We start from the raw sequence: 17,910 nt of genomic DNA on the forward strand, positions 1-17,910 counted from the left end.
TTTTTTTTTTTTAAGATAACATGAATAAGACATTTTCTAAGCATTATGATTTTACATTAATATATTCAATAGAGGCCGGGTGCGGTGGCTCACGCCTGTAATCCCAGCACTTTGGGAGGCCAAGGTGGGTGGATCACGTGAGGTCAGGAGTTCGAGACTAGCCTGACCAACTGGCGAAACCCTGTCTATACTGAAAATACAGACATTAGCCAGGCGTGGTGGTGGGCTCCTGTAATCCCAACTACTCAGGAGGCTGAAGTAGGAGAATTGCTTGAACCTGGGAGGCAGAGGTTGCAGTGAGCTGAGATCACACCATTGCTATCCAGCCTGGGCAACAAGAGTGAAACTCCATCTCAAAAAAAAAAAAATCTTCAATACAAGAACTGAGGATGAACAGTGTTTTTGATAGTTTTGAAGAAGATGACTTATATACTGGGCTGAAATAGTCTATCAGTGTATTTTCCCCTGTATCTATTTATCATAAGCCAATTTGCTCTTAACCCACAAGATTTCTTCTCTCATATTCTGAGCTAGAGCATAATTTTCTCCTCTAAGACTTCCTTTAAAAATGCATTTAGTGGAGAGACCGAGGTGGGCAGATCACCAGATCAGGAGATTGAGACCATCCTGGCTAACATGGTGAAACCCCGTCTCTACTAAAACGTACAAAGAAGTCAGCCAGGTGTGGTGGCAGGCGCCTGTAGTCCCAGCTACTCGGGAGGCTGAGTCAGGAGAATGGTGTGAACCCAGAAGGTGGAGCTTGCAGTGAGCTGAGATCGCGCCACTGCGCTCCAACCTGGGTGAGAGTGAGACTTCATCTCAAAAAAAAAAAAAAAAAAAATTGCATTTAATGTTCACTCCATGCAAGCACTTTTGCTAAACATTTTATTTAATGTTCACAACGTGCCAATGAAGTAGATGTGGTTATTATTAGCAACTGCAGCATTTTCATCTCTAGTTTAGAAATCAGGAGATGGGTATAGAAATTGAGTTAACATACCCAATGTCATACTGCCAATGACTAGCAAGACTAGGATTTAGAAGTCCACATATTATAACCCCGGAGCCCACACCCTTACCTGGAATTCCTGCTACCCTTCATCGATGCCTCACTGACATTGATCTTGGATTCGGTGGTTTACAGATCTTTAGAGCTCCTTCTAATTCTGAGATTCTGCTCTATAAGAATGTATAACATTATATCTACATAGATGAAGAAATGAAGACTTCAGAGGCCGGGCGCGGTGGCTCACGCCTGTAATCTCAGCACTTTGGGAGGCCGAGGTGGGCGGATCATGAGGTCAGGAGATCGAGACCATCCTGGTTAACACGGTGAAACCCCATCTCTACTAAAAATACAAAAAAAAAAAATTAGCCGGACATGGTGGCAGGCGCCTGTAGTCCCAGCTGCTGGGGAGGCTGAGGCAGGAGAATGGTGTGAACCTGGGAGGTGGAGCTTACAGTGAGCCGAGATCGTGCCACTGCACTCTAGCCTGGGTGACAGAGCGAGACTCCGTCTAAAAAAAAAAAAGAAATGTAGACTTCAGAAAGATTAAATACCATGTCCAGAGATACAGAGGTATTAAGTTGCAGAACCAGAGTTCAAGCCCAGGGCTGCTCCCTCTCAAGCCCAGCAGCCTATGAGGCTTCCATGCCGTTGACAGATACCCTGTATCAGGCCTCCCAGGAGTCCAACTGTAGATGGCTGGTAGATCTTGATAACATATAGCGTTGGCTTCCAGTTCAGTTACTGCCACCTTATCAACTGGGGCATGGGCTAATAATGTATTCAGATATCCCTGATTTACATCGTTGCTCAGCTGTTTAGAAGCTTAATAACTTTTGGCAGGATATTTTTCTTAGCCCCTATTTTTCCTTCTGTAATATGGAACTAATAATAATAGTGTTATTAGGGTTGTATTGAAGATTCAAAGAAATAAAGCATGCTGAACACTTAGCTCCATACCAGAGCTGTAGGAAGCACAGCTAGCTTCAGCCCCCACTCGACTGCGTGGACTTCTTTCCCTTCCCTCCTCAGTCATATCACTGTCCACCCACTCCTTGCAAATATGGTAGCATTTTTTTGAACATTTGAGCCATGAATGTTTTTGGTATTTCTATCCTGTGAGGTAGAAGATACTGCCAATTTCATTAAAGGATTGGACCTTCTGATTTCCTAACAATTGGTTTTTTACTTTTTCTTACTCAGCTTCATATATTCCATCATCTAAAACCGCATCTCTCCCTGGCTATGGAAGAAATGGGCTTCACCGGGTAAGATTTCTCCCCGATTCATTGTTTCTGCCTTTACTCCCACCTCGGCCCTGGTTGAAGTATTGACACATTGCCTGAATACGTCTGACTCTTGATGTCAGTGTTGGAACATAATGAAAATTTTAACCTCCCAGGTCATCTGGTAAATTAATTTGAGCTACAGGCAAAATAAAATATTTCTATTGAGAGAAATTAACTTTAGATAAAAGAATGATTTATGTATGCTTATGGGAAAACTAGGTTGCAATGAAACAAAAAGTAATTACTTGAGCCATTATATCTGCTGTAAAAAGATACAAGAATGTGTGTGATAACCAACCTAACCATAGAACAAATACAATTATGTAACTATGTAGGGAAATGCATTTTTATTTACCAACAAGAGATCCCTGCTTACCAAGAGCCTTCTAAGCGGTGGCATTAGTACACTACTGTAAAAGACAGAGATGGCATAGCAGTAGAAGAATCATAGGGAAAAAAATAATGAAGGTCCCAGCATTTAGCTTGGGAAGAATTCCTAGGATTTTGTAAACCCTTTCTTCCTTTTCACCTGACTCCAAAACAATCGCTATGGAGATTTCCTAATAATTGTGTTTCCTCATTTCAGCCTGTTTCTACCGACTTCGCTCAGTATAACAGCTATGGGGATGTCAGCGGAGGAGTGCGAGGTGAGGCTCCCATGGCCAGGCTGAGCATGGCCACGTCTTCCCTCGAGGCTGAGGTTCATCAGGTCAAATATACTGGCTGTGTTCATGCTGTACTGCAGCCTTAGAGTAGGATCACATCTATCTTCTGTGAGCTAATAGGACAATTATTTCCATAATTTTAAAGAATGTCTAATGAAATCAAACTGTAAGAAGTGAGTTTGTGAGAATTTATTCATCGCTCATGCTATGTGCTGAGCACTCTATCAGATACCTAGAGGCCAGGCACAGTGGCTCACGCCTGCAATCCCAACACTTTGGGAGGCTGAGGCAGAAGGATTACTTGAAGCCAGGAGTTCTAGACTAGCTTGGGCAACAAAGTGAGGCCTATCTCTACTAACAACAACAACAACAACAAATGATGATAATTAGCTGGTGGCACATGCCTGTAGTAGTCCCCGCTACTTGGGAGGCTGAGGCAGGAGGATTGCTTAAGCCCAGGAGTTCAAGGCAGCAGTGAGCTATGTTCATGCCACTGCACTCCAGCCTGGGTAACAGAGCAAGACTGTCTCTTAAAAAAAAAAAAAAAAAGTAACTGGAGGTATAACAGTAAGTGAGACATGGCCCCTGCCCTCAAAATGCATATGGCAGAAGGAAAGAAGTTCTGTGTGATGAACATTGTGATCAGAGATGTAGAGAAAAGGAAGCAGTAAGTACCTTTAGGTTGTCAGCAAAAGCTTCCAGGGGAAAAGGATGTTTTAACTGTTTTTTTTTTTTTTTTTTTGAGACGGAGTCTGGCTCTGTCGCCCAGGCTGGAGTGCGGTGGCCGGATCTCAGCTCACTGCAAGCTCCGCCTCCCGGGTTTACGCCATTCTCCTGCCTCCGCCTCCCAAGTAGCTGGGACTACAGGCGCCCGCCTCGTCGCCCGGCTAGTTTTTTGTATTCTTTAGTAGAGACGGGGTTTCACCGTATTAGCCAGGGTGGTCTCGATCTCCTGACCTTGTGATCCACCCGTCTCGGCCTCCCAAAGTGCTGGGATTACAGGCTTGAGCCACCGCGCCCGGCCTTAACTGTTAACTAACACTGGAGCAGGCATTTCTTGGCTTCAGGGAGGCTGAAGGGATAACATGTGCAGAGTCTGGGAGCAGAAAAAGAACATGGTTTATAGGGAGAATATGTTGGGAATTTCAATATAATACAGTCTATGAATGGTGCCTTGTTTTCCCATGGTCTTTCCCTTATGATATTTTCTTTTCCTTTCCTTTTCAGATTACCAGGTATGGAACACTTTGTCTTTCTTGAATTGGCCACACCAGCAGAACAACCACATTCCAACCCAAACTGCTGGTTCCAAGGCAAAAGTTTCTGCTGAGAAGATGCTTGTTGCGGTTGATCTGTCTAGTCATTACTCTATAGTCGTGAAGAGCAGGCATGCCTGGTGCCTGGGTCAAGCTGTCCCTGCAGGCGTTGGGGACACCGCATGAACCAGGCCAGGTGTAGGGGGTCTCTCTTGCTTTGGCGTTGGAGAGTCCTCTCTAGGGTAGAAGTGGACCCTTGGAAGGGTCTGGTCATATACAGTTTTTCTTCTTTTAATTATAATCTCTCAGTACTTTAGGCCACCCTTTTCCTACGTGTTCTCTAATGAAAAGACACTTATGTCTTAGCCAATAGGAGAGAGCAGTTTGCCCTCATGACATTCCTTTCTCACTAGAACCTAAATCTTGTAAAACAAAACAAAACAAAAAAACCAAAAAACAAAACAAAACAAAAAAAAACAAGAAATGTGATGGAGAATAAGAAAAGAGGAAAAATGCAGAGAAAATCAAGATTAAAGATAAGAAAATAACAATAATAGACTTGGGCATCTTTTAAAGGTACTATATACTTTCCTTCATGGAGCCTAATTCAGGAATTTGTCCAGAGCCATTAAGCCAAGATCTCTCCCCAACTCGATTGCAAAAGAACTGTATTTCTGTTCTTACATAGCAAGGATCTCATTTTGAAAAATACATGATCATTTAGATGACACAAATAAAATAGTGGTTAGGATCGGAGACCCAAGAGGGAGTTGGGAGCCCAAGAGACCTCCCTTCAGTTCCCTAGACTATTTCATGCGTCACTTGGAACTGGCATTTCTGTTGCAGACGCTCCCAGATGGCCACATGCCTGCGATGAGAATGGACCGAGGAGTGTCTATGCCCAACATGTTGGAACCAAAGGCAAGTGCAGCTGTTCTTTTTCCTGTCATGTGGGAATGACGTAACCCTAAACAGATTTGATGTTCTATCTTTTCATCATTCTCAAAGCGTTATAGGCTGGTGTGTTCAGGTGAGCCATGTTATGAATATGCACCTTGCCATTCTGCTGTTTTGCCCACATCAGTTCAGCAGGTTTAACCCTTACTGGGTGTGATACTGTGTGTTTACAGCGAGGCGCCAGTCCCTCTCTCCCTATGACCGAGGTATTTCCTTGGCCTCTGCCATGTGCATTACAGAGCATATCCAGTGCTGAGTGGAGTGGCTGCAGACTACTCCATGTAGGGTGACCAACATGTCCAAGTTTGCCAGAACTTTCCCTGTTTCACCATTGAAAGCCCTGCATTTCAAGAACCTCAGTCCTGGGTACACTGGGATGCCTGGCCACCCTAGCTCCAGAGTAGCCTGTACCTTCAGAGTTGTCCAAGGGCTCATGCTCCCTGGTGACCATAACCAGAGCTTATTTCAATATGGCAGTTGCCAGAGGACTGCTTCTGGGCCTGCCTGGCCCTATGGATTCATGAGCTAGTCATGGAACAAGATTGCTAACCCCAGCACAAAGGCATCCTGCCCTATAATAGCATCGTGTAAAAGGTAACACGTTGACTGGGCACAGTGTCTCATGCCTGTAATCCCAGCACTTTGGAAGGCCAAGGCGGATAGATTGCTTGAGTTCAGGAATTCAAGACCAGCCTGAGCAACACAGCAAAATCCCATCTCTACTAAAACTAAAAAATATTGCTGGGCATGATGACATGTGCCTATAGTCCCAGCTACTCAGGAGGCTAAGGTAGGAGGATCGCCTGGGCCTGACAGATCGAGGCTGCAGTGAGCTGTGATCACACCACTGCATCCAGCCTGGGCAACAGAGCAAGACCCTGTTTCAAAGTAAAATAAAATAAAAATAAAAATAAAACACATGTGCCTGTAATTTCCATTATCTTCTAATGTTTACCTTCATCCCAATACATAATAAGTTAGTGTTCTGCCACTCAACAAAGCCCCCTAAGGCTCAGTGCTACCTGAGATGCTGGTGGAGAGTTCAGAATATCTAAGATTCTGTCCCTGTCCCCTGGAAACTGGAGCTTCCACTGGCCTTGCAGAAGGAAGACCCATCACTTGGATTCTGTCAAGACAGTCTCTTGGAAGCTCTATCTTGGGAGTACTAGATTTTAGGTGGATTCTGCTTGTTAATAAAATGGACTGTGGTGTTCTAGAAGAGGTGTTTTCTTTCTTCTCAGATATTTCCATATGAAATGCTCATGGTGACCAACAGAGGGCGAAACAAAATCCTAAGAGAGGTGGACAGAACCAGGCTGGAGGTAAAACAAAACAGAAAAATCCAGTCCCAACTGCAGATCCCTATGCACTCCCACCAACTCTCCCCTAAGCAGTGTTTGATTTCTTCAGTGAAAACAAAAGATCAAAAGATCACCCTCATGTCATAGTTAGAACTAAGAAATAACTTTGGAGAAAAAAAAAAATCCAGGTTTTCACTTAGATCAGCATAAAAATGCCTAGTAATACCCAGAAGAACGACCAAGAGGTGGGCACAGTGGCTCATGCCCTTAGCCCCAACACTTTGGGAGGCTGAGGTGGGCAGATCACTTGAGGTCAGGAGTTCGAGACCAGCCTGGCCAACATGGTGAAACCCTGTCTCTACTAAAATACAAAATTAGTGGGGCATGGTGGCAGGCGCCTGTAATCCCAGCTACTTGGGAGACTGAGGCAGGAGAATTGCTTGAATCCAGGAGATGGAGGTTGCAGTGAGCCGAGATCACACCATTGTACTCCAGCTTGGGCAACAGAGCCTGACTCCATCTCAAAAAAAAAAAAAGAAAGAAAGAAAAGAGAAAAGAATGACCCAGGAGACACAGAATAATTTCAGTCATTTTCTTTGAAACTTGATGTTGCCATAATTATAGCTGGTGATTCAAAATGGGAGTCTCTATTTCTCTTGAGATAGTCTCAGATCCTTATCTTCCCCTGAGCTGGGGTTGAGTTCATGGGAGGCTATGGGAGCGACAAAGGCTCTCAGGAGAGAGATTTATATTGATTTGTACTGAACAAGTTTCCTTCTTGGCTGTTTCCACATTCCTTGTTGAAGGGTTATCTGGGTACACATAGCCAAGATCTCCTTAGACATGGAAGACTAATCTTTGTATTACAGTTTTCCATCCCAATGATTTTAATTAAGAAAACCCTGGCTGCCAGTCTCAAAAGAATGATTACTTTTTCCTGACAAAAGGCAATACCTTAGTATAGAGATACAGAGAATAAAGGCTCCAGGATCTTGGGGGAGCTTTTCTCAGGGAGAATGACAGATGGAAGTCTTCTCAGTAGAACAGACATCCACCTTACCTCCTATTCCTCAGCCAGGAGGAAGCCCCGGGGCTCCCCAGGAACCACGCTGGAGGTCGTTTTCTTTGGCTTCCTATTGTGTTAGTCCATTTTCCCTGCATCTTCTCAATGTTCTAAGGACCTGGAGTGGAGTTGTCTCCAGTGTAATAAATCACCTCTCTGTGTCCCATCACCAGTCAGTGTTATTATTATAATCCCCATTAACACTCTGCCAGCTGTTTTATCTGATGGGAAGGGCTCCTCACCTGGCCCAACCAGGTAAGGAATACTGATGTCACAAGCATTAAAGATCGGCTCCTCTCCCGTTCTCCTGCCTTGTTCTTCAGAATGACTCTGTATAAACTGTAGAGCAATGCTCAAGGCCATTTGTGTGGCCATCAGGACTGACAGCTGCTCTTTTTTTCCTCTTCCCAGCGCCACTTAGCCCCTGAAGTATTTCGGGAAATCTTTGGAATGTCCATACAGGAGTTTGACAAGTTACCTCTTTGGAGACGCAACGACATGAAGAAAAAAGCAAAACTCTTCTAAGTCCCACTCATGAATGGCAATTAGAGAAAGGACTGACAGTGGCGGTGCCCCATAGGATGTCATACTGAGGCCCAAACTTGATTGGAGGATTTGCAAATTACCATCGCTCAGCAATGCCAAAAAGAGAAAGTCTAGTTAGAACACCCATAAGTCAAATGTTGGGCCAGCCAACAGTAACACTTGCCAAGAAGCATGGCGTAGAAATTTCTATGTTCTGAAACACAGAGTAGTGTCCACGTGTGACCTTTTCACATTACCTTATGTATACAACAGGAGCTGCATTGTTTTCTTCTTCTTTTTTTTTTTTTCTTTACCTGTTGTCCAACAACAGTGCTGACTGTCCGGATAAGAGCCAGCAAGTGTCCTTAGGATGCCACATGGGAGAAATCGGTTGTCATAATTTCAAAGTATAAATATATTTATTATGTAGTGCTGCGGCTAAGAAGGAAGAGTGAGGGGTCTGTCCATGGGGCGGCAGTGACTTCACACCCGCCTTTCTTGACTGGCTTCATGTTACTCACCTGCGCCCTGGCAGGAATGGAACTCTGTCAGGGAACAGGGCAGCTCTGTTTGAATGGGGTGAATAACAGCAAAATTAATTCTTAACAAGCTCCTTGTTCTCTACTGTTCACGGGGACCTGGTTGGCAAATGACTTAGCTATTAGTATATTTAAAAACTGTTCAAAAGCAAAAGAGAAGGAACAGGAATGAAAGGGAACCTTCCCTTAACTCTTTCTGCTTCCCATAGCAGGCCTGGTTCCTGCTCCCCACCTAGGACAGGAGCTGTCTGGAGCTCCACCTTTGCAAAGAAAGGAAAAACACAAATTGCCTCCAGATTGCCCCAGTGGCATGCCATTAGGTGATTTTGCCTAGGGGCCATATCGCTCATGGCCAAAAAACAAAACAAAACAAAAACCAGTCCCATGTCCTACTGACTAGTTCTTCCGGTCGGTCATTATTCTCTGCTGTCTCTGGCATCCTGTGAATCAGATCAAGCCCATGCTGTTGTTGGTTTGTAAGGTTTCTTTCAATAATAATAGGCTAAGGAAAGACATGTTTTTCTCTTTTATATCTCTACAACTCTGAAGTAGACTCCTTCAAACGGATTTAATTTGGCCTTTTCAGCTTTCTTCTTGCCCGGTTCTGTGGACTTCATGGGTGTGTGCACACGTGTTGGTTTCACTCACCCAGAGCAATTTTGGGAGCGTGCTTGTGCTTTTTAATTTCCGCTTGAATGTCCCGCTGTGTTGCAGTTTCTAAAGACATTTTCACTGAATGTGTATGACTCAAAGAGTGAGGCTAAACTGCGCCCCCAACATCACTTCCTTCGTGGAAAGGTGTTGGCGCTGATGTAGCTCATGGCAGGATCAGACTGAGAACCACAAAGGAAGGATGAGGCGGGATGTGGAGGTCAGAGCATCTCACGAGAGTCCCTCGGAGTCTGCAACACTAGATTCAAATTTGAGCCTAGGGTATCCCCAACACGTGCATGCACGTGAAACCATATCATGATTCCCGACGTCAGTTAGATGAGGGAGAGTTTGTGTAACTCCACACCCAGGAGGGTACGCCACTTTATTATCGTGCTTTGGGGCTGTGCTTAAGAATTTAAGCTCTGTTTTTAAAGCCAAAGAAGAAAGTATTTGAATTTACCTTCATATGCCACTAAGAACAAAAGCTCTGAAGTACTTCCTGCTGGCATCAAGTATTAGGATTACAAGCTGTCTCTCTGACACTAGTGGTCAAAAAGCAAGTAGAATAGTTTCTGAGTCTGTGTTGCAGCCTCTGACACGTGGCTCACTGCTGTCATTTGGGGGCTGGAATGAACAATCACTGTTTTATAGCATCCTCCTGTGCTCTTACCTAAGGAATCTAAATTGTCCTAGCCTTTCATTGCTATGCACTGAATGAGGACTATTCTCGTGTGTGTGTGTGTGTGTGTGTGTTGGACCTACTAACATATTTAGCAAACGGCTCTGACAGGGTGGCCACGAGCAGATGAGACCAGCTCTGTCTTGGTTGGAAGCCACATTGCAGTTTGCAGTTTAGCCTTTGGTGTCTCAGTGGCCTCTTGCTTATTCCATGCTTTTTCTGTCCCATCCTCTCTCTGTGCCCTCCTGCTCTGGCAGCCTTGGCACAATGCCTGGGTGTCCTCGTCCTTGCTTTACTCTGGAAAGTGTGGGGATGGAGAGGATGGTGCATTTCCAATGTTTCCTTACCTGTCAATAACAATGGTGGCCACATGGGTCCCAGCACTTGGCTGGTGGAGAGATTTTTTTCATTATGGAGCTAATAAAGCGTCCGCATGTTTTACATTGATTAATGAATTATCACCCAGACGTGCAGATCTAATGTCAATATAAGAAAAATCAAGGCATTGGGAGGTACACGGGCATAATCAAGTAGTTTTGCTAAAATTCCTCTTCCTTGGTCTACATAAAGAAGACATGGGTCTGTCATAGAATGGGGACATTAGACTGAAAACTGGGACAACCCCCTTCCTTATTTTATAGAGACTAGGAGTTAAGGGGCCTGCCTAAGATTGCAATGATAAAGAACTGAACCCTAAATCAGCTACCACTAATGAAACCCTGCTTTCCTTATATCTTTTAAACTCAGTTCTGCATCCAACTTGAGAAGAAAAAGCGTTTCTTTCCATATCAAGTCCAATATGAGTTCACTTAAACTGCACCTTGCAGAAATGCATTGCCAGAAAGCACCAGTAGCCTCCTGTCTGCAAGCAGAGTAATGCTCTGTTCTGGGGAGGGGTCATTGGAAACCATAATGCAGAGTGGGCCCCCAACTCCATTTCCCAGCAGAAGGCTCCAGCTGGAGGGATGGGTCATGGGGCAGCCTGGTTCCTGCTAACTGCCAGATCGAATGTGTGGGCTAGAATGCCTGTCCATTTGGTTAAACTGGGCTCAGCATGCTTCTCCTCAAAATGTCCATCCAGGTTACAGCACACAAGATGGGTATTGGTCTGCTTTCACCCCACCCTGTACTACACATGAAAATTTCAGTTATTAACACACTCAAACTAATGGAGCTTGTTCACCCTAGGAAGGGGACTATATATAGGGCAGGCTTCCCTGGTGCCTATGTAAAGGGCTACATTTTGGAACATATGACTTCCTTGGGACTCTTAAGTGCATACTGATGGCATGAAGTAAAAGGGGCCTCTATGATGACAGGAAAATCAGTTCTTTTAAAATTTCTTCAAGAAAGTCCAGGCTATCACATAGTCTTTCTGTGTGACTTATTAGGCGATAGGAAGAGCATGGGGAAACTTGCACAGCTAGCTATGCATCTACATTTTGGTTTGGGGTTAGTTATGAAATGTTCTTAATATGACGTCTCCAATAACTTCACATAAACTGCCTGTTCTCTGAAACCTCAAAGAGATAAACTAGAGTTAATGAGTTGTTTTTTTTTTTTAATGGGGGTAGTTTTCTATCTATCATGGGCTCTAGTATCTACTCCACTACCCAATTCTGTCCTCTCCAAGCTGAGTTTCCTCTTCTGAGGCAGAGGCTGGAGCAGTTCTTTTTCAGTTCTCATCCTCTCCATCCCAGTCCAGTATATCGATCAACTCTTAACTTGGAGATGTCTAGCTGGTAATGTGTCTAAAACTTTCACTGGATTTCTTTAGGCATTGAAGCAAACATTTTTTTCTAAGAATTGCTTCTCAGATGATGATATCAAATGTATATGCTTTTGCAAGTTTGAAAAATTCAAATTAACCCCTTTTGACTAGGTAGGTCTTTCTAAAAACCATTTAAAGCTAACTGGGTCTTAGCATCCTCCTGTGTATGGAAGGGACAGGTGACCACTCCAGGTTGGGTGCTCACAGAACCCTTTTCCTGACTCTCATGGGAGATGGTGGAAGGAAAATGGACTGTCTCATCAATACTCCTGTGTCCTCTGAAGCAATCTCAGTTTTTATTAACCACCTCTTCTGTGTTTCTGGTAGCTATTTAATCTGTATTTAATCTGTACTACTTATGCCAGCCTCGATTTTATTTGATTTTTAAATTAGTCTCTTCTAACCAATGAAGTGTTTGTCAGTATGCCCCAAAGCTTGCTCTTTTGTGCTCCCTTTTGAATAACTTTCTATCCAGAAAAAGAGATTATTTGGGACTTGAGATTTGCAGTGATACCAACTTACAGCAATGATGTACTTTAAGGGAACTACCCGCTATGTTGTGATAGGAGAAAGAGAAACCTTCACTTTGGTATTTTTTTAAATCGCTGTTTATTTTTCCGTTTGCTGCCCAGGAAGCAGTGGGAGGTGGTGACAGATACGCTTTGCATATGGATTGTTACGTTTTTTATTTGGGCAAGTTTAATCATGGAAAACTCAAAAAGAAAGGGGGAAATGGTCAGTTTAAGCCAAAAGAAACTTTCTAAACAATGTATATGTACACAGCAAAATTAAACAAATCGAACAATTTCTGAAGCTTAGTGTAATTGAGTGGTGGTTGTTACTCAATAAAATTATTCCCAAAAGTGTTTCTCCTAAGAGTGAAGTTCCCATGAGTCACTTCCTGAACCCATTGACCAAAGGTGGACAGAGACAATCCTGTAGACCTTGACATTCAGAAAGATGTGAGCTGCTTACTGATCATATATGTATATGTTTCTTTACAGCAGAGGAAACCATTGTCCACAAAACTGATGTTCTTTTGGGGTTTTATGTACAGACTTGTCCAAGGATGTGTGTGGTTACTATGAGTTGCTGATGACTCTGCACTGAAGCTCTCTGAGTTCTTTCATTTTAAGTTGGGTTTATGGAATTATTTCAATTGTTGGAAGGCGTATGGTTCTTCCTGCCCTCCCTCCCCTTTTGGAAATAGGAAAGCAAATGTTTAGAAGAATTCCTTTTGAAAAGCTGTGTCGTGTTCCCTGTGAAACTGAGCTGGTGTGTGTCGGCGCGCTAAGTGCCACGTGCTTGTGTGCAGAGGAGGTGGCGGCCCTGCCAGCCCCGCGCTGCTGTGCCTGTGATCCCGACCTGCTCCCCGCTCCTGTTGCCAGCAGCACTCACTGCACTCCTTTGTCATATACTCTGCATCACTGTCATACTCACAACTTCATGAATAAAGTTGTGTGCTTTATTCGTAGACGCCTCCATCCCTGTGCTTCATTTCTCGTTCCCTGGCTCCCTTTGAAGGTCTGTCTCGTTTTAAAAAGCACCAATGCAACTTCCAATAACCAAAACAAAATCAGAATGAACCCAAGGCTGTGGGAATGCATTTTTATCATGTAGGTGGAAAAACGCAACAAATAACAAGATATTCCAGGACTGTATGTCCAATAACCCAGACCATATTGACCAAGCTGTCCAAAGGAAACAAATGTTTTGTAGAGCCGTTACACTGTGCTGTGTCGCGGGTGTTTGATTTGGTTTGTGACACAGCAGGGATAGTCCCATCATTTTGACAAAACTGGGGATTTGAGGAGGTCTGAAGCTTCTGAGGACCCACTATGAGTGTGGGCCACTTTTTAGGAAGAAGCTAGAATGCAGTAGGAGAAAAGCATCCTTCCAATTTTGGGCATCCCCTGCATGATCAAACTTTACATGAAGAAATTGTAGATGTTAACTTCCTCGTTATCATCATTGCCAAGATTTTAGGCTTGCCAGAAAATATAAAGATCTTTGTCCAAGATGGCCCACTCCAACCATAGCCTTCCTTCTGCTCTGTGTCTGCTGAGCCTGCCCAGGACCCAATCACACTGGCATTCACATGACCCTCCCCTGGAAGCGGGATACAGGTTGTTTTCAAGACAGTTGGCATGTTTAGTTCACCACCATGGAAAACAGGCCGGGAGACCTCAGCTCAAGGTCTGTGTTCTACTCACCTCTGCCTCCACCCGTGGGAAAGCATCCCTGCTGTGGTCCATAATTACCATAGCTAGAGGTCATCTCCAGTCCTTATGAACTCTCTGTGGAATTTGGCTCTGGTGGCCACCTCTCCAGTGGAAGGTGACTCCTTTTCACTTCAGTTGCTAGACTTGGGTCAGCGAATCTCACACCGCCTTTGCTGGGAGTGGAAGGATCTCGCCTCACCCACTGCTCAGCTGCCTCTCCCCCCGTACCCTACCTTCAGAGCTTGCCAAACCACTGCAAGTTCCCAGGACATACCATGCTCGCTCCCTCCCAGGCAGCTTTATCAAAGGCATTTCTTCTTTACAATGCCCAACTCTTCAAGGAGGTGGCGGAGCAGAGAGGACCTGGCCCCAGGGAAAGGAAGTAATGATCAATGTTGACTCTTTAAAAACAGCTACCCATCAGCTCTCTGGAGTTACCCGTGTGAATTTCCCATGGGCTCCATTTGTTCCAAATTAAAGACAAGCCCAAGTTCACACCCTTTCTATGAGCCTGTCTTAATGGGCCAGCCCAACCTGCATGTGATTCTTTGCATGCCTCTAGTCCAACCTCAAGGTCGGTATTTAGCAAATGTTGTACTGCTAGCTGCATGGGTTTCTGCTCTTCAGTTGAACTGTAGTGAGATCTCTGTGCTGAGCATCAGGCACCCTAGCTTGGCATAACTATGTTGCTCATGAGAGCCTTTCAAAGTAGACAATTTTAGCTCCACTATACAGACAGGAAACCAAAGCTCAGAGTCTAATCAAACATGCTCAATCACTCAACCAGTGAGCAGCAGAGCTAGAATTCTCCAGGTCTGCCCTCTTCAGATCCCATGCTGTTATCCTCCACATGCCATTCCCTGTGACTTTCTTAGGGCAAGGACTGTGTCCCACATTCTAAAGCTCCCAGGGCATGGTGCACAGAGTGGGTTCTTAGTGTGAGACTGGCCAGTGCCCTTCAGTCTGGCCATGAGCCCCAACACCGCCACCAATGCACATTTATGAACAGTTTGGGGGTTACTCACCAGCTGTGTTTCTTGGAGCCCATTTATCCTCTGTTCAGCCTCAATTTGTTCATCTGCAGAATGGACAAGATAATAATATCCATCAGAAGACTATTGCCAAAGTGTAGCACATGAGCACTTAGGTGGTTGAATAAGGACTAGTATTATTTTAAATAATCATTCAAGAATGATTTAGTTTTCACTCTGGGCTTTTTACCCCTCCCTCTAGTCATTTCGTTTGTTTTCACAGGACCTTCCTCATGGATTCTCCTTCTAGTCTTTATATAAATACTCCAGGATTAAAATAAGCCCACAACCTCTTTTATATACTTCAATAACAGCACTCTGTCCACCCAAGCATAGTCTAAGAGATTCCTTGAAGATGTGCTAATTAGTAGTAATAATAACCACAAGTATTACTCAGCAGTCGAGTGCAGGGTATAGCATCAGGCCGCCTGGGTTCAAGTTCCAGCTCCACCAATAGCTATCTGTATAACTAACAAATTGTTTAATTTCTCTAAGCCTCAACTTCCATGTCTATAAAAGAAGAATAATAATGATACCTACCACAAAAGTTATTATGAGAATTCCTGCAGAACGAGAGCCTGCACTTAAAATGGCTTTTATTCAGGCCGGGCACGGTGACTTATGTCTGTAATCCCAGCACTTTGGGAGGCTGAGGTGGGCGGATCACAAGGTCAGGAGATCGAGACCATCCTGGCTAACATGGTAAAACCCCGTCTCTACTAAAAATACAAAAAATTAGCTGGGCGTGGTGGTGGGCGCCTATAGCCCCAGCTACTTGGGAGGCTGAGGCAGGAGGATGGTGTGAACCCGGGAGGCAGAGCTTGCAGTAAGCTGAGATTGTGCCACTGTACTCCAGCCTGGGCGACAGAGCAAGACTCCATCTCAAAAAAAAAAAAAAAAAAAAAGGCTTTTATTCATGAAGTAGCTGCCATGTAATAAGAATGTTTCCCCAGCCCCGAACTAAACATATTCTGTGGTTTCTTTCATATAGTTCCTTAGGTTGCTTCCATTTTAGTTAAGGAAACAGACCCAGAGAGACTGTCTCTGAGTAGTGGGGCTGGGATTCAAATGCCCGTCTCTCCAGTCCTAAACTCTGCCTATGGGCAAGTGTCATGCAGAGAGGGGCACAGGTGCCTCCAAAGCACTGTGGCCACCCAGCATGGCAGACTCCTCAAACTGGAAGCAAAGGTGCCAGGCTGGGACTCAGCTGCTCCAGAGGGTTTTCCTGGGTGAGGAGGATTGTCCTAGCCTACTCCAGAGATGCTTAGAAACACTCCCTGCAGAAGAGCTGAGACTCATTCTCATGAAAGATGGTGTTTGTTCCAGAAAGATCTTTTCAATGGTATGACTCACTTCAAAGCAACCAAAGGCTGTCAAAGTTGAGCTGCTGGTCCTGAGAGTATTGAGGGACGTTTCCTCAGCGGGAGAAAGCCACCAATCCTCCCTAGCCCCTCTTGCCCATTGCTGGAAGAAGGCTACTCTTCCCCGCCAGTCATTGCTGGGGTGTGTCTGTCAGCCTCACCCTGCTGGAGGTGGCCCACTGTGGGCCGGAAAGCACTGGGAAGGGCGGGGACTTGGAGCTGCCAGCGTTTGAGAAAGCCAGGGTGGTTGGGAGAATAGCGCCCAAAACCTCAGGGAATCTCGACCCCAGCCCTAAGAACTCACTTCCGTACCTTCTTCCCCACAGGAGACCAGGACTCTGAACAAACATTTCCCTTCTACTCCAGCAGAGCTCAGGGATAGGCTGTAGCGAGTCAGGTCTGCGGAAGAGGGGGTAATAGAACCACATTTATTTTACTTTCCAATCTCCACTGGATAAAACTGCTCTCCAGGGCCTGCTATTGTGCTGAGCACAATCGCAACTCCTGGAGGGGTTTTTCTGTATTTATTTGTGCTGTCCCCTGCTGCTGACTCTTAATTCAGCCCTTCCCATCAGATAAAAAGAAAAAAGTTGGCTTAGGAAACCTCCCCTTCAGAGCAGAGGCTGTTCCTGCTTTGCCCCTAGCATATGTTAGCCGTAGGCCTTCCCAGAGTATCCCGAAGGGCCTGGAGGCAGGGCAGAGCCTCAGTGGCTTCTAGCCCCAGATCTAGCTGGGTTGAGACCCACCAGGTGTCTGAGTCCAGATGCTAAGAAGAGAATGGTCTGATGGCAGCAGCAGCGAACATTCTTTGCAGGCCTCCAAGTGCCAGGTGCTGGGCTAAATACTCTAGGTAGATTATTTTGTTTAATCTGAGAAGGGCAACTCAAGGCTGGGAGAGGCCCACTGCCAAGTGGGTAGGATTCTAGCCCCTTCCCATCAAGTCCAAATGCCACCTTCCTCCTAAGGCAGTTACAGCTCTCTGGGGTCTCCACGAGGCCTTCTAAGGATGTCAAAAGGATTGTCTACAAAGACAAATACCAGGCGTTCTCAGCAAGGTGGAGCCTGGCCATGAATAACATTTTGTTCTAAGCTAGACGGATGCTGGCACAGAAAGAATAGGTTCTTTCGTTCCTGCTATTGTCTTAAAACATATGCTTCTTAATGAAAAGTTAAAAAATGTTGATGCCAGTTACATTCCCATCAGATAACAGCAAGGGTCAGCTGGTTTCTCCTGTTGAAAAAAAGAATTCTTACACCCCTCCTTTACATAAAAACAAGGTGCTTCAGACCACTCAGAGTAAATTGCTAGGATTTATTAACCATTTTTTCAATCAAGTGGCTTCCCCTTGCACACACGTGACCTATGATCCTCACAAGCCACCTGGGGGAATATTGCTCCCTTCGATACACAGATGAGAGCCTGCCTGGCTTGTCCAAGCCCAAAGGGAGACTTGGGGAAGGAGCTAAGATCTGGACCCAAGTCTAACTCCAAAGCTCAGGCTTCAGTCCACAAAGAGGCTTTGATTGGGTAGATCTGGGTTAGCAGCTGGGAAGTTAAATCTTACAACAAAATATAAAAGCCTCCAGATAA

At 44.9% G+C, this 17,910-nt stretch overlaps 1 protein-coding gene across 1 annotated transcript in view; it reads left to right on the forward strand.

The window, feature by feature from the left end:
• Positions 1 to 13,179, forward strand: part of ABLIM1 (actin binding LIM protein 1) — a 234,677-nt gene extending 221,498 nt beyond the window's left edge. Inside the window, 6 exon segments of the mRNA XM_017892465.1 lie at positions 2,210 to 2,274; positions 2,882 to 2,942; positions 4,188 to 4,195; positions 5,063 to 5,137; positions 6,415 to 6,495; positions 7,949 to 13,179. Of these exon segments, the coding sequence (XP_017747954.1) occupies positions 2,210 to 2,274; positions 2,882 to 2,942; positions 4,188 to 4,195; positions 5,063 to 5,137; positions 6,415 to 6,495; positions 7,949 to 8,062 (404 nt within the window). The 3' untranslated portion in view covers positions 8,063 to 13,179.
• Positions 13,180 to 17,910: the final 4,731 nt, after the last annotated feature.

Source organism: Rhinopithecus bieti, unplaced genomic scaffold (genome assembly GCF_001698545.2).
Source record: "Rhinopithecus bieti isolate Rb0 unplaced genomic scaffold, ASM169854v2 scaffold_21201, whole genome shotgun sequence".
Lineage (NCBI taxonomy): Eukaryota > Metazoa > Chordata > Mammalia > Primates > Cercopithecidae > Rhinopithecus > Rhinopithecus bieti.